The sequence below is a fragment of the Drosophila innubila genome (assembly GCF_004354385.1).
Source record: "Drosophila innubila isolate TH190305 chromosome 3R unlocalized genomic scaffold, UK_Dinn_1.0 2_E_3R, whole genome shotgun sequence".
NCBI lineage: Eukaryota > Metazoa > Arthropoda > Insecta > Diptera > Drosophilidae > Drosophila > Drosophila innubila.
Genome location: NW_022995380.1, coordinates 20,083,893 through 20,097,809, shown reverse-complemented (window position 1 = coordinate 20,097,809; position 13,917 = coordinate 20,083,893). Strand labels below are relative to the sequence as shown.

Here is a 13,917-nt window from a genome sequence, read left to right as displayed (position 1 = left end):
ATCATATAAAAGCCTTCTACTCGACGACATTGAGGCGCAGTTCTAAACGGCAATCTCCAGAAACAGAATGTCTCCGTTGCAAGGAAAGGTTGTACTACTTCAGCTCTTGGCCTGGCTCACACTATTAACCCTGGCAGTTGCTTGGCCCGCTTATGGGAATGGATATCATTCACAACGCTCTGGACGCAGTTATTCGGACATTGCTCGTGTCATTAATCCCAATCCATATGCCTTTGTGGGCTCCCGTAATTATCCAGGACAACCCTTTTGGCCAGTAGGTCGTTAGAGTCATATAATTAGAATTAAATCAGCTTTAATGTATTTTAACTATAAAAACACGAAATTAAATTAATAAATTAATTAATACAATTGAACTAAACATTTATTTAATTATTTAAATGTTTAAATACTTAAAATTTTCAGACATAAACACGAATTAATACTACTATTTTAATTTATATTTTTGAAATTACAAAACGCTCTCAACGTATTTGGTGATACTTTTATCATAATTGTAATTTATTAAACTTTATTGTTTTTCTATTTAGTTATAAATTAAAAATTGCATAAATTATAATAATCTATTTAGACTCCGCATTCCTTTTATTATAATTTAATTTTCATTATATATTTTACATTCTTAACTGATTAAAGTCGACGTCAAATAAATGAATAACTCTTTTCATATGTATTAAGCATTAGGGCATTGTTGCGTTTTTAAATATTATTCCACTACTTTATTATGAGTAGCAAAATAAAATAGGTTATTATAATTTCCTTAGCAGCGCTCGTTTAACGGTCTTTAGCTTTGAAATTGTCTCATGTAGTTGGCAACGCGAGTCACTCTAAGTAAGCGGCAGCCTAAACGTATGCTGCACTTTTTTTTTGCTAAAAGCCATTATGAAGTTTAACCATTATTCAGTGCCGCCCAGTAAACTGAATGTCAATTAAAACATGCTTTAATGACAAAACTTACATTAGTGCGCCAACAGCCACGCCCACCCACTGTATGGACGTGCAGCTGAAAGGCAACAAAGACGCTCAGTTGTCAGCGAGGACAACACGAGTAAGGACAAGAACAGGGACAAGGACAAAATTAAACGTGAACGCGAATACTCGTACTTCGACATCATCGTTAAAATTGTGCGCTCGAATGGTTAATATTGAATCAACATCCAATGCCATCTGGTGGATTAAAAATCCGAATGGCGGCAAAGTGGGCGGCAATGATGGTGCTGGTAATGGTGGGCGTAAGGCATCGCTTGGCTCCAGCTTTTATCTGGATATGGTAGAATTGGTGCGGAATATATCCTTGCAAGGATACAACAAGCTGGTCGCACCGGAGTTAACATTGCTGGAAAGGTGGGCGACAGATAAAATGGCAACTTGACGTTGCCTTTGCTGCATTGATGTGACGTTGCTCATACGCAACGTGGTCCCATAGAAAATTTGCTGTTGCAATTTTGCACAGACACTCTGATATCTTTTGTCTCTACAGCTGACCCCCTTTCAGTCAGTCTCTTCAGTCTCAGTCTCATTCTCAACCTCATTGTCATCGTCATCGTCATCGTCTCAACTCATTTTGTTCCGCTTTTGCACTGCATTTTTCACATTTTTCATTTCCGTTTCCGTTTTTACCTCAAAGCCGTGTGCCATGTGCGTTTATCTTACCTCCTGTGTGTGCCTCATACTCATACCCTTTCATCATTCTCGGTTTGGTTTATTTGCAGATTAATTTGGCTGTTGGTGCACATGGCCACGTTCTTCACAATGCTGGCTGTGCTTCTACTTACCTGGGAGCAATTTATCGCCCAGTACTTTGTCATCAATCTGAAGGATCCACTTTATCCCGTCGAAAATGTCCCATTTCCGGCTGTGTCAATATGTCCCAACAATCGCCTCTCCAAGCAGGCTGTCATCAACTATGCCCTCGAGTTGTAAGTAGTTCCAAATTCAACTCCCTTCTGTTCTCAACTGATTGTCTTTTCTCAGGCAGAATAATGATCCTTCGGTTCGGGAACTGACGTATTATGTGGATCAGTTGAAATATCTCAGCAAATTGTATTTTTTGGGGAGTGTCAACTCAGATATCGAAGAGTATCTTAATTTTCAAGCATTTCTAGATCTTTTCGGCACCTGGAACAATGAAACCTTCTTCAATACGCGTCGCATTATGAAATTGGTAAGTTAAGAAAAACTGGACTGTGATGGAAAATATTGAATTTTCCAATTATATTAAAAATATATATTTTTTCCAGCTGGCGCCCAAATGCCAGGATTACATATTGAGATGCAGCTTGTCCAACATTGACATACCCTGTTTTAGTGAAGCTGCCTTTCAGGAAAGTCTTACCAAATACGGACCCTGCTGCACTTTTAATACTCAGAATAGGTAACAATTAAATATATATCAATTTATCGAATATGTATATATAAATCCATTTCTCATGACAGACTTAAGAAGCGGGATTTTAAAAATCGATTGGCAAGTCAGGCTCAGGGCTTAACAGTTGTGGTTAATGCAAGTCATGATGATTACTTTGCACCCGTTTTAAATACCAATGGATACATTGTCATTATTCATGATGCAAATAATTTTGCCTCGACCGCTTCTTCAAATGCACTGGAAATGTTTCCCGGACAAAGGGAGGAGAGTTTCCTCAAGATCTTTCCGCGCCTGATTGATACCGATAATAGTTTGAGATCTTTTTCACCAACAGGAGTAAGTATGCTTTATAATTGTAGACTTAAAATAATTATGATGTCTTTCTTGACAGCGTCGTTGTTACTTTCACAATGAGGGCGATATGCCCGGCGTAAATAAGAAATATGTTTATACCTTTCCCAACTGCATCACCCGATGTCGTATTCAAAGCATTATTGCCCTGTGCAATTGTTTGCCCTTTCAAATGCCTCTGGAGCTGGTGGACACACTGGAAGGCGTTGTCTACTGTACACTTACTCACATATCCTGCCTCAATCAGTACCTATGTGAGTCATCAAAGATACTCAAAATGTATTCATTACAAATGATTTTACTTTTTTTTATCGATCTCTGCTCGCAGTCAAGTGGAATAATGTGCTTACTGAACGCGTGAGAATTCCGGGTCTGGAACGTGAAATCGAGGAGGCACTGTACTGTCCCCACTGTTTGCCCACATGCAATGATGTTCAGTATCGTGTCTCCATGAGCATGTTGCCCATTGACAACTATTTAGTGACTCTCAAGCCCAATGAGAATAATGATACAGATTTCACCTCTGATATATCCGTGCTGAGAGTTTACTTTGGGGAGCCCTATGCTCAACTCTATATGAGATTGTTGAACAATGAATGGTTCGAAATATTCAGTAGGTAATTGTGAATAATACGCTTTATACTGTTAATTTTTTGTTATACTTTTCAGGTACCATTGGAAATATTTTGTCAATTTTCATGGGATTTTCTTTGGTTGCCATTTTCGAGTTGCTTTATCATTTTTTTAAGTTCTTTTATATGGCCTGTAAACGTATAGTTGATCGCAATAAGGCCAACAACAAGGCTAAGATATTTGATGTTACTAAGTTACACATATATCCTTAAATATTAAATACAGAAATGAAAATTAAAACTCGCACATTTTCGAATTGTCCTAAAATTAAACATATTGTATTTTTATTTTTAGATCTTAATAAATAAATATATTTTTTGTATCCCACTAAAGTAAAGATATGTTAAAAATAAAGAATTCTTTCAAATAAAAAGTTCTTATTTTAGTTATTGTGTTTTCGGAAAATTTAACTAGTTGGAAAACCATCTGTTTCTAATTTGTGAGAGTCTACTGTATTAATCAATACACTGCACTATATTTAAATAGATTTATGCTTGTTTATAATCAATCTGGCTTTAAAAACTGGAAGAAGTGAACTTGAAATAAATGTATGTATACTTTATCAAAAAATATAAGGCATTTGTCCATAAATACAATCATCAGTTATGGGGATAAAAATACATTTATTCACATTCACAATAATATGCATGGCTTGTTATCCTGAACGGGATTCAGGGGTAACTGAAATCAGAAAGGACATGACCTACTTGAGTCCTGCTGGTGCTGATGATGATATTTCCGTTTCGGTTGACATTTAACGCGCGTTTAACTAATTTCATTTTAAATTGTTGACAATTAAGGGAAATTGCCAAGACGAATCGAGAGAGAGGCAGGCCGGCCTAGAAATGGTAAAGTGGGGGAAATGGGAATGGAAATGGGTATGGAAATGGGAGAACGTTGGCTGAACACCACGTGCCATGTCGCAGTTAATTTGTTGGCAATAAGTTGGTACACGAGGCCTAATTACAACAACACGCACGACATGACTGCAAAATTTTCATTAAAATGAGCCAACATGTAGAGGAACTCACACTCCCTCAGTCTCCTGCCCCATGACATTGACAATGACAGGACAACCGGCAATTGTTGGAGTTCGAAGCCTACAAAAAGGCTCGCAATGCGGCGACAGCCGCAACAGTTGCAATCCAGAAACGGGCTGAGTGAGTGCCAAACATGGTAACAATTAGAGAACGGGAACAGCGTAAGCTCCATCAACGTTTGGCGGTTGGACATGCCGTCTGGTGGATACCCTACACCACCACCATCAATGACCCACCTGTGATGGTTCGCGATGAGCAAACTGTTCCACACAAATTGTCATTTGCCGCTGCGTTAAAGGATTTGTTGGAAAATCTCTCGTTTCATTGTTATGGCAAATTAGTCGAGCACGGATATCGCATTCAGGAACGGTAAGCAGCCCTATCAGAGGTGTCGTCCTTTCAATTAGCCTCCACAGTCTCTTCTGGCTCATTTTCCATATAACTGCACTGAGCGTGCTCATCGCATTCGTTTGGCACACGTACAAGGATAACACGGAGGCACTGGTGACCACCATATACAATCCACAATATCCTGTGAGTGATGTCGATCTGCCTGCCATCTCTGTTTGCACCATGAATCGCATTTCCAATCGCGCTGTCTGGCATTATGCCCAGGAACTGTAAGTGAAGATTCCCTGAAATATTTTTATAGATTCCTCCAATCAGTTCTCTACAGCAGCGACAAGGATCCCAAGCTGCGAAATGCGAGCTTCTTTTATAAGGAACTTCAAGCATTTGGCATGTATTACGGCCCCACAGAATTGGGTGATTATGACAGGGTTCTGAAACTTCAGGGATTCCTTGATGTCCTTGATACGGAGCCTGACGAGCTCTTCTTCAATACCAGGAAGCGCCTGCGAGATCTAACTCCCAACTGCAGTGACATGTTCGTATCCTGTCGTCTGGCTGGCAAGTCCTTTGACTGCCTGAGACAATTTGAGGAGTCCCTAACAAGCTATGGATTCTGTTGTACCTTCAATCTGCGTGGAAAGTATGAAGATCTATTTTCTTATCATATAAAAATATTCGTAAGAAAATAAATTGTGTAAGTAACCAAGATTCTGATACAGAATGAATTAAGATGCTAAATCATGATCAAAATCACTTTTCGTTTCAAAATCGGTTCAGTTTTGACAAAGTTATGAACGTATCAAGTTGGTCGAACCTTGGACTTAGAAACTTTACATGTCAAAATTTTTGTACAATTTTTCATGATTTTTTTTCAAAAAAATGAAACGTCTCAAAATCATATTTAAAGTGTTGTTTTATACTAATTACGATATAAGGAGTTAATTAAAAGTGAAAACTTGAAATTTTAAATTTTGAATTTTCAAAATTCCAAAGGGGGGACCCTTACCATCTAAATCAAACCATGGCTATGTTAGTCGAAAGAAATAAAATTTTCTAAATGATTAAAATTTAAACGCAAAATGAATTTAGAGACCAAACCATGATCAAAATGACATTCCATTTCAAAATCGAGTAAGTTTTGATAAAGTTATGGCTGTTTGAAGTTGGTCAGACTTTGGTCCTAGCAACTTAAGAAGTCCAAATTTTGGTGTCTGTACTAAGAATTAATCGGTTAGTAACGGTTAACTATTCCTGTATTCCTTGGCTTTTACAAAAATAGACAGTTTTAAAAGTTGCGAAGACTTTTTTTTAAAAATTGGTTCAACATTGTCAAAAATGGTAATTTTTTTTATATTTAGTGGTAAGAATTTCTTATTTTAGGTAACCATTGTGTCTCGTTATCTAAATATCGGTTATGTATGTATCTCTAATTTACGAAAGAATAATATATATTTTTTGGTCTCCTCTCAGATACTTTAAGGAGCGACCTTATTTGCAGCGTTTCTTCGGAGCCGACATGGGTCTAGCGTTGACACTAAAGTCCACACCGAATGATAGTTTTTATAAACTACATCAGCGAGATGGATTTGCAGTGAGCAAGAGATGCCAAGTAGCTTATTAAGTAGCTTATCTTTCCACGCATTTGAGCAGATTTTTATCTATGAGCCCGGAACTTATCCTGATCCGCAATCTGGCGGTGTGTCCGTACGATTTGTGAATTTTGGGGAAAACACTCACCTGCCCGTGCATCCAAAAATCTTTGAAACTGTTGCGGAGGCACGTCAAATGAGTCCCACTGTGGTGAGTTGTAATCATAGTCAACTGTCAGTCAATCATCGCATCAATCAATCTACAGCGTAAATGTCTTTTTGAGGATGAGAACACAAAACTTCGTCACGACTTCAATCGTAGCTATACATTCAGCAAATGTATCTCCGCCTGTCGGGCCCGCAGTATCTTCAGCTTGTGCGGATGTCTGCCCTTCAATATACCTATACTCTTTATTCAGGGTAACGTGGGTAGAGTTTTCTGCACCCTCCAGCACATGGAGTGTCTCAGACGCTACAAGTGTGAGTACGAGTCCACAGTTTGTAGAGCATTTGAGCATTTGTGATCCGAAGATCTTTGTTATAGTTAAATGGCTGAATGTCATCACCAGTCGCGTCAATATGACTGGTCTGGAGCATGAGCTGGAGGATGCTCTCTATTGTCCCCACTGTCTGGCCTCCTGCACGGAGATTCGCTACCGTGTCCGTGGTGCAATGGCGCTGGCCCTCAATGGCTTATACAAGCCCATGTAAGCACACAGTATTTATTTATAAATTTAAGTAAGAAAATTGAACACAAATTGGCTTTAAGCAAATTTAGAGACAGAACGTATCTTTGTTTAAAAATTGTCAAGAATTTCTGATAAAATTCAAAATCCCACAACAAAAAATGTCCTATAAGAATTTTGGAATTCTTAAGAAAAAAATAAGGAACCTTCTTATTAGGAAACCAAAACAGTTAAAAACTCAAAAAATATTGCAAATAGGAAAATCTTAATACGACAAAATTAAGTGATTAATTGGCAACTCAATATCATAAATATTTTATTTCAGTTATGTAGATTTTTAGTTATTTTTATTTTAAAATTAATGAACTAAATTATTTTTGTTTTTATATTTGCATTCATTTTCTCTATTTTATCCGATTTTTTTCAAACTTTATCTTATTGTTATCTTTGGTTTAGTAATTTTTAGAATCATTTTTAAAATTCGCATAAGAAACCAGCTCAAAGACATATATTATTTTAATGTACGACTTTTCCAATGAAAGTAGTTGTTAATTTGTTGTTAATTTGTCTACAAAATCTGTATGAAATCTTTGCGCACTTTCAAATTTTAATTATTGAATTATATTTAAAGTACTCAAAATGAATCTGAGCCAAGTTAAAAGTTATTTCTTGAAGTTTTTGCTTACCATATTTGCAACATTTTCAATGTGAAAGTTTTCAGATATGAAGATACTTTTTGGGGCATCCTTGATAGGGTTACGTTTACCCTTCGTCAGTTGCCATAAATGAGTTTAATTTTGCAGCAACAGCAACAACATGGATGCCAATAACAGTTATGGCCATGACAGTACCGAGTTGGCCGTTGTGCGTATTTACTTTGCCGAAACGCACATTCAATACTTTCGGCAGATTATTAAAAATGCCTGGTATGAGATCTTCAGTGAGTTTTGCTGTATATTACAATTTTGCATATATATTTATATATATATGTACACTGTATATTTTTGTATGTATATACTGTGCTCTTCCTTCGCTTCCAGGTACAATTGGCAACATCTGCGGCATCATAGCGGGCTTCTCATTGATTGGCATCTGCGAGCTGCTATTTTTCCTAGCCAAACAATTATGGCATGCATACAAAACGGAACTGAAGGCGGAACTCTGCCACAGTCATAGCCATGCCCATTCCCAATCCCAATCCCATTCCCGATCCCGTGCCCGGGCTAATGGCCGTGCAAGGGAAACTCAGCAGCCAATGGAACTTCTCATACTGCCGTAATTGAGCGAGAGTCGAGTCCGTGCCAATTTTAAAGCTCACTGACTTTTATACAGTTCTTCTCTTTACGCATTCATGCAGTGTAGTGTAGTGTGTGTGTTTGTGTGTGTGTGTGTGTAGTTGTTGACCTGCGTAACAAATGTTAATTATCGCGCACTGAACAGCTGCCAGCTGATTGTAGGCCGGGAGCAAAACTCAAGTGCACTTACTTTGCATTGTCACATAAAAATAAACAGCACCAGGAGACAGTAAGTAGAAGGAGAAGAACCTTCCCATTGCCCAGTCTTGGATATTTGCCCACTTCTAGTGGAGTTGGACAACAGGACAACTGGACAGCAGTTGCCAGTTGGCAGTCGCAACAGTCAACGGTTATGGACCACAAAATTCAAGCATGGCCAACTACATATACGTGTAGTATTTTCCTTGGCACAAGGAATCGCCTGACACTTGTAATCACAATGAATTTTTATTTGTTGTCCTTTGCCCAGATTGACAAAAGTGGGTAAAGCAAATGAAATGAATATCAGCAGCTCAATTTGGCAAATGTATCGCTTCGATCTCTGTTGTATTATTAATTTAATTGGTATTTAATATTTATTTACATACTTCAAAAAAGACACTTCTTTCAAGATGTACGAGTATTTAAGTTGAACAATTAAATTAAACGTAATACTGCATTTTTAATTAAGTAGTTTTTAAAATTAAAATGTTTTGTATCTTGCTAAATTAATTTCAATATATAGTTATTAAAGTCAACTAAGACACTCGTTTAAGGATTAAAGCTTATCCTCAAAATAATAGAGGCTTTTAAACTAACAAATATATATTTAAATTTAATTTAAATCATCTTGATATTTTTTTTTATTTGAAATGTTATTACTTACAATTAGTTACTGTCTATTTAATATGTTATATTCTTTAATTGAATTTAAAATGTCGACAAACAAAAGAATATACATAATAGTTCTTATAAACTTTAATGTAAAAGCAAGAGAAGCTTTCGACCCAATTTGAATATTAACTTTTGATTAAAATAATATTAATTGAAGCAGTTGAATTTAAGTTGTAATTGTTGTAATTAATCAAATATTTTGTGGCTTTATTAAGAGTTAAACAAATAAAGTTCAATACCGAAAGATTTCCTGGAATTTTTAGCGCATTTTAACTTAATGAAATTTTTTGTGTGAGTTTTAACTTTGCAATTGATTTGCACACACATTGCTAACGGGGATATGCACATTTGTGTACACATACATGTACCCATACATATATGCAAATTCTTTGAAAATTGAAATGATTTCCGTTGAATTTCCAAGCGGGTTTGTTTGTTTTGCCATGCATAAAACTGCCTAAAAATTGCAAAAAATTTAAATGAACGCACTCGAGTGGAGTGTATCTGTATCCGAATCAGAATGGCATACGTAGATACATGGTAGGATTGTGCCAACAACAGAGAAGCCTAGGTAAACAGTAGAAAGCGAGAAAAAATAGAAAAATGAAAAAAGAAAAAAGAAAACTCACCTGGCTTCAGTCGGAGCACTTTCCACCCCTTTCCACCTTAGGCAGCGTATTATCGCACAATACAATATGTATATTGGATTATTTCGTTTGTGCGAGTTCCCTAGGCTGTGGCGTTGGCTCTATGGCTACCCGATGCCCCCTCCAAACAGAACAGTGTGTGTTGTTCCCATACCCATACAAACAGCGTCTATGAAAAGCCTGTGAATCACAAGGTAAAACTGACAGCTGTGTGAAAGTTTCATTTAAAGTTCCTCTTTTCAGGCAATAGTCAATAATGTAAATTTATGCATTTTCTCTTTCTGTTATCCTTATACGACAAGTTGATTCATTTTTATTATACCCACTTTGTTAAATTTATGACTATAGGGTATAAAAAAAACCCTGAAATAGTTTAACTGCATTTGCATTTCTAGTGATTTTGAAGTTATATTAAAGCTACAATTTCCTTTATCTAGACCCTCCAGTTATAAATTTTAGAAAATGTTTCAAGTACCTGCAAATGATCTACGAGTTGAAGCAACCACGACATGTGTTAAGAACTTACTAAATACATTTGAGTGGTCCACCCTATATGGATTCAATCAGTAAAGTACTTTTCAGATTCTGTGTGTGTTTCTGTGTGTAAAAATAAATTTTCATAAATTATAAACTGAAGCCAAGTAAATGCTATATTTAGTTTTCAGTGTCTAAGATCATTTAAAGTTTCCTAAAATATCTGTTTGTCAAAATGGGCAATCGAACGTTGAAAAATTGAATTTAGTTATATATTAGGTCGAAGTATGGCTGTAGTAATCATGATTAACGACTATTTTATGATTTTTAAAAATTTTCATTAATAATAATAATAATTTGAAGTAATTTTATAAAAATCTGACTCTTTTTATTATATTCAAGTGAAAAAATTACAATCACAAATAATAATCATTTATAAATATTTTTTATATTATCGCTTTTAATTTATGGCCTACGGGTAGGACTTTTTCCCAATTCAATTGCAACCCAATAAGTTCCATTCTCTATTTTCATATCTTCTGAAATTTCTTAGCTATATTTTATTGAAAAACTGTAAGTGCTGACGTGAAGAGCAAACTCGCTGAAATTTCCCTACCTTTTTGACGCATAAATAAAGCTTAGCCTCCTTTTTTGTGGCCTTTTGGGGTTAAGCTGGCGACAAAGCGCCCTACTAAGACCATTAAGCATCCTCCGCGTCAGTCTCAGCCAAATTCCAATGCTTCCGTCCAACATCCCCAAAGCCAACCTCGAGCCACCATTTAAAGCACTTTGTTTTTAACCGGGCTCTACGACTTTTTATTTATTTATTTTTTTTTTTGCTTGCTTCTTCTGTTTTTTATGGTTGGTTTTTAGGCGACATCAAGTTCTGGCTGCTTTAGCTTTCAATTCGGTCTGTCGCTGTTGTTGCCTTTAAAAAGGACTCTTGAATTATTAAAGAGAGCGACAGAGAGAGAGTGAGAGCGGGGGAGGGAGAGAGAGCGCGACAGTTTTAAGAGTTTCGCTTTTGTATTTGTGTTTCGTCTGCCTCTTGTCTGCGGTCTAGCTGCGCTATCATGAATAAACATGCTAACAAATTACGATACTTGACTAACAAAAAGCTCGCGCGCACACCTGTGAATGGTGAATCTGCCGCACACCTGTGAATAGTATTTTTTTATACACTTTTATGCTGGGTCTGCAGACAATGAAAACTAGGCTAAGATTTTAATGGCAAAGTTACTTCCAGTTTCTTGGAGTTGATGCATAATAGATACAAAGATACATACAGTATGTCAAGTAATTTTTTTGACAAAATTCAAGGTATTGTTTTGAAAAGTATAAAATTTACATATCTTATTTGTGAAAAAAATACTTTTTGTACTTGCTAAACTGAACAAAACTTTGAGTCATAACTTGTCAACGTCATTTTGATCATGGTTTGGCTTCTTAATTCATTCATGCATAAAAATATTATTAAATCAAAACATATTAAAATGTTTCAAGATTGATTTTTGATAATATTATCAATTGGACTTAACAATTTTATAAAAATATAAAATTTATCTGTGAATTTTTTTTTTTGTCAAAATAATTACTTGACTAACTGTATGTATCTATAAACGTGTATGCATATGACATAATCCTATTCCATATTGATCGCAGCATGCGTCATTGCATTTCCAAGCATGGCTAATGCCCAGCTTAGTAGCTTCTCCTCCCTGTTCCCCTATTTCCCCTTTCCCCTCTGACATTCACTCAAGTGTGCCCAGGCGTAGTCGAGACGCTCTATTTGCCGTACATTGCACCCACAGCAGTTCACGAATTAATTCCAAATACGGAATCAGACCCCAAAGTTCTGAGTGCGTAGCTGTCAAAAATATATTTGAAATGTTTTATGAAAAACCCCCATTCCAAGGCAACGCCCACTCAAACCTCACCCTCTTCCTCAGCCCAGCTGCGTCTAGAGTCTAGACATCAATCAACACCTTGGCCAAGTTGATTGACAGCCGAAACGACAGCATGAAATATAAATCTGTCATTTGCATGTTGAGATTCGTTTGAAATCAATATGAATATACTACTTGAGTAGAGTTTCGCTTTTTTTGTTGTTGTTGTTGCTCCGGTTGTTATTATTAATGCTAGCAAAGTCAATTTGTCAAAAACAGGCCGCTCCCAATCCTCGGCTCCACTCAAAGGCTTTCATTCCAGTTTCATTTAATATTTTGGTTTGCGACCACCGAAACAACAAAACCAGAAATGAAAACGAAGAAAAGCAGGAAAAATCAGTCAATGTTTTCGTCTGTTTGAATTGCAGCTTAAAAACAGATTTTTCTCACCCGCTGCCCAAATTATAAAAGAAAAAACAAATATAAATATTTATGTATGTGTTGGCTTGTTTTTAAAAAGAAGAAAATTATGAAAAGAACCAGCATATTTAATTAATACAAAATAAATGATTGGGAAATAAATTACATAAATAAATTTGGTTTTCGAATGCAGCAGACGTGAAATTGTTGTTTGAGCAAAATAAAAATATTTGTTAATTCCATGCATTTCTCACTCCATAGCTTTTCCATTTGCCGACTTTTTATTTATATCATTTAATTATATATTTATATTACTGTGTATTTATTAAACATATTTACGCAGTCCACATGTTCTTTCATTCCGATTCTTGAAAGCTGGATAGCGATGTACCCTGTAATCATAAGTGAGAAATATATACATATACATAAGTACAGGTACGATATTACAGGTATGATATATCTTCTAGCTAATTGAAATAATGACCCGATATCGACGCATCGTATGTGTTCTCCACTTTAACACTATTCCCTTGCTGCTATCCTTTTCTTTCCTTTCTGGTCAAAAATTTCATTGAAAAATCGAATCGTACTGTTAATGCGCTATTATTGCATTGCATATACATATATTAATATTTGATCAATGCTAAGAGCTGAAAGGAGAAATTAAAAGTTAAAAAGAAGGGAAGAAGGAGTCGTGTATTCACTACGGGAAAATTGCTTTGTATGTTTACACACTGATTATATCCATTACTTAAAAAATAAGTAAAACGGTATATTAAACTCGTTGAATTGTATGTAACAGGGAGAAGGAGGCATTTCCGACCCTAAAAAGTTTATATTATATTCTTTATCAGCATCAGGAGCCAAATCCATATAGTCATGTCCAGCTGTATTTACCAAACTTGTTACGCAGAATTCAAAGAGTGTATCTGAGTAAGCAGATCCAATATTTTTTTTTTTTTTTTCAAATTTTTGACAATACCAAAGTCGCGAAAAATCACCATACCCACGACTTTAAAGATAATGTCTTTTTTTCTATATTCAACGTTATATATTTGTATTATCTATCATCGAACTTAATCATGTATGCAAACAAAATCACCCAGTATAACTTGACCCCTTTCAAAAAGTACTTCTGAAGGCCTTATAAGAGGTCTCAAATATGTAGACTGAAACGAAGCACGTAAACAGAGCAAGAGACACTCATTAGCAAAGTGAATTTACTGATAAGATGACGTCTTCACATGGGGTGAGGGACCATCTACACTTGCGCAGCTCACTCTCTT

At 36.0% G+C, this 13,917-nt stretch overlaps 2 protein-coding genes across 2 annotated transcripts; both read left to right on the top strand.

Moving 5' to 3' along the window:
* The first annotated feature begins 1,153 nt into the window (after positions 1 to 1,153).
* LOC117792123 (sodium channel protein Nach) lies at positions 1,154 to 3,582 on the top strand. Its single transcript, XM_034632114.1, has 8 exons — positions 1,154 to 1,362; positions 1,731 to 1,937; positions 1,993 to 2,182; positions 2,259 to 2,392; positions 2,455 to 2,722; positions 2,778 to 2,991; positions 3,066 to 3,350; positions 3,407 to 3,582. The coding sequence occupies exons 1-8, from the start codon at positions 1,154 to 1,156 to the stop codon at positions 3,580 to 3,582; spliced, it is 1,683 nt and encodes a 560-aa protein (XP_034488005.1).
* Positions 3,583 to 4,543: 961 nt separating this feature from the next.
* Positions 4,544 to 8,315, top strand: LOC117792833 (pickpocket protein 28). Its single transcript, XM_034633125.1, has 9 exons — positions 4,544 to 4,779; positions 4,827 to 5,030; positions 5,087 to 5,401; positions 6,232 to 6,345; positions 6,435 to 6,561; positions 6,617 to 6,830; positions 6,895 to 7,057; positions 7,840 to 7,976; positions 8,077 to 8,315. Exons 1-9 carry the CDS (start codon positions 4,544 to 4,546, stop codon positions 8,313 to 8,315), a joined length of 1,749 nt encoding a protein of 582 aa, XP_034489016.1.
* Positions 8,316 to 13,917: the final 5,602 nt, after the last annotated feature.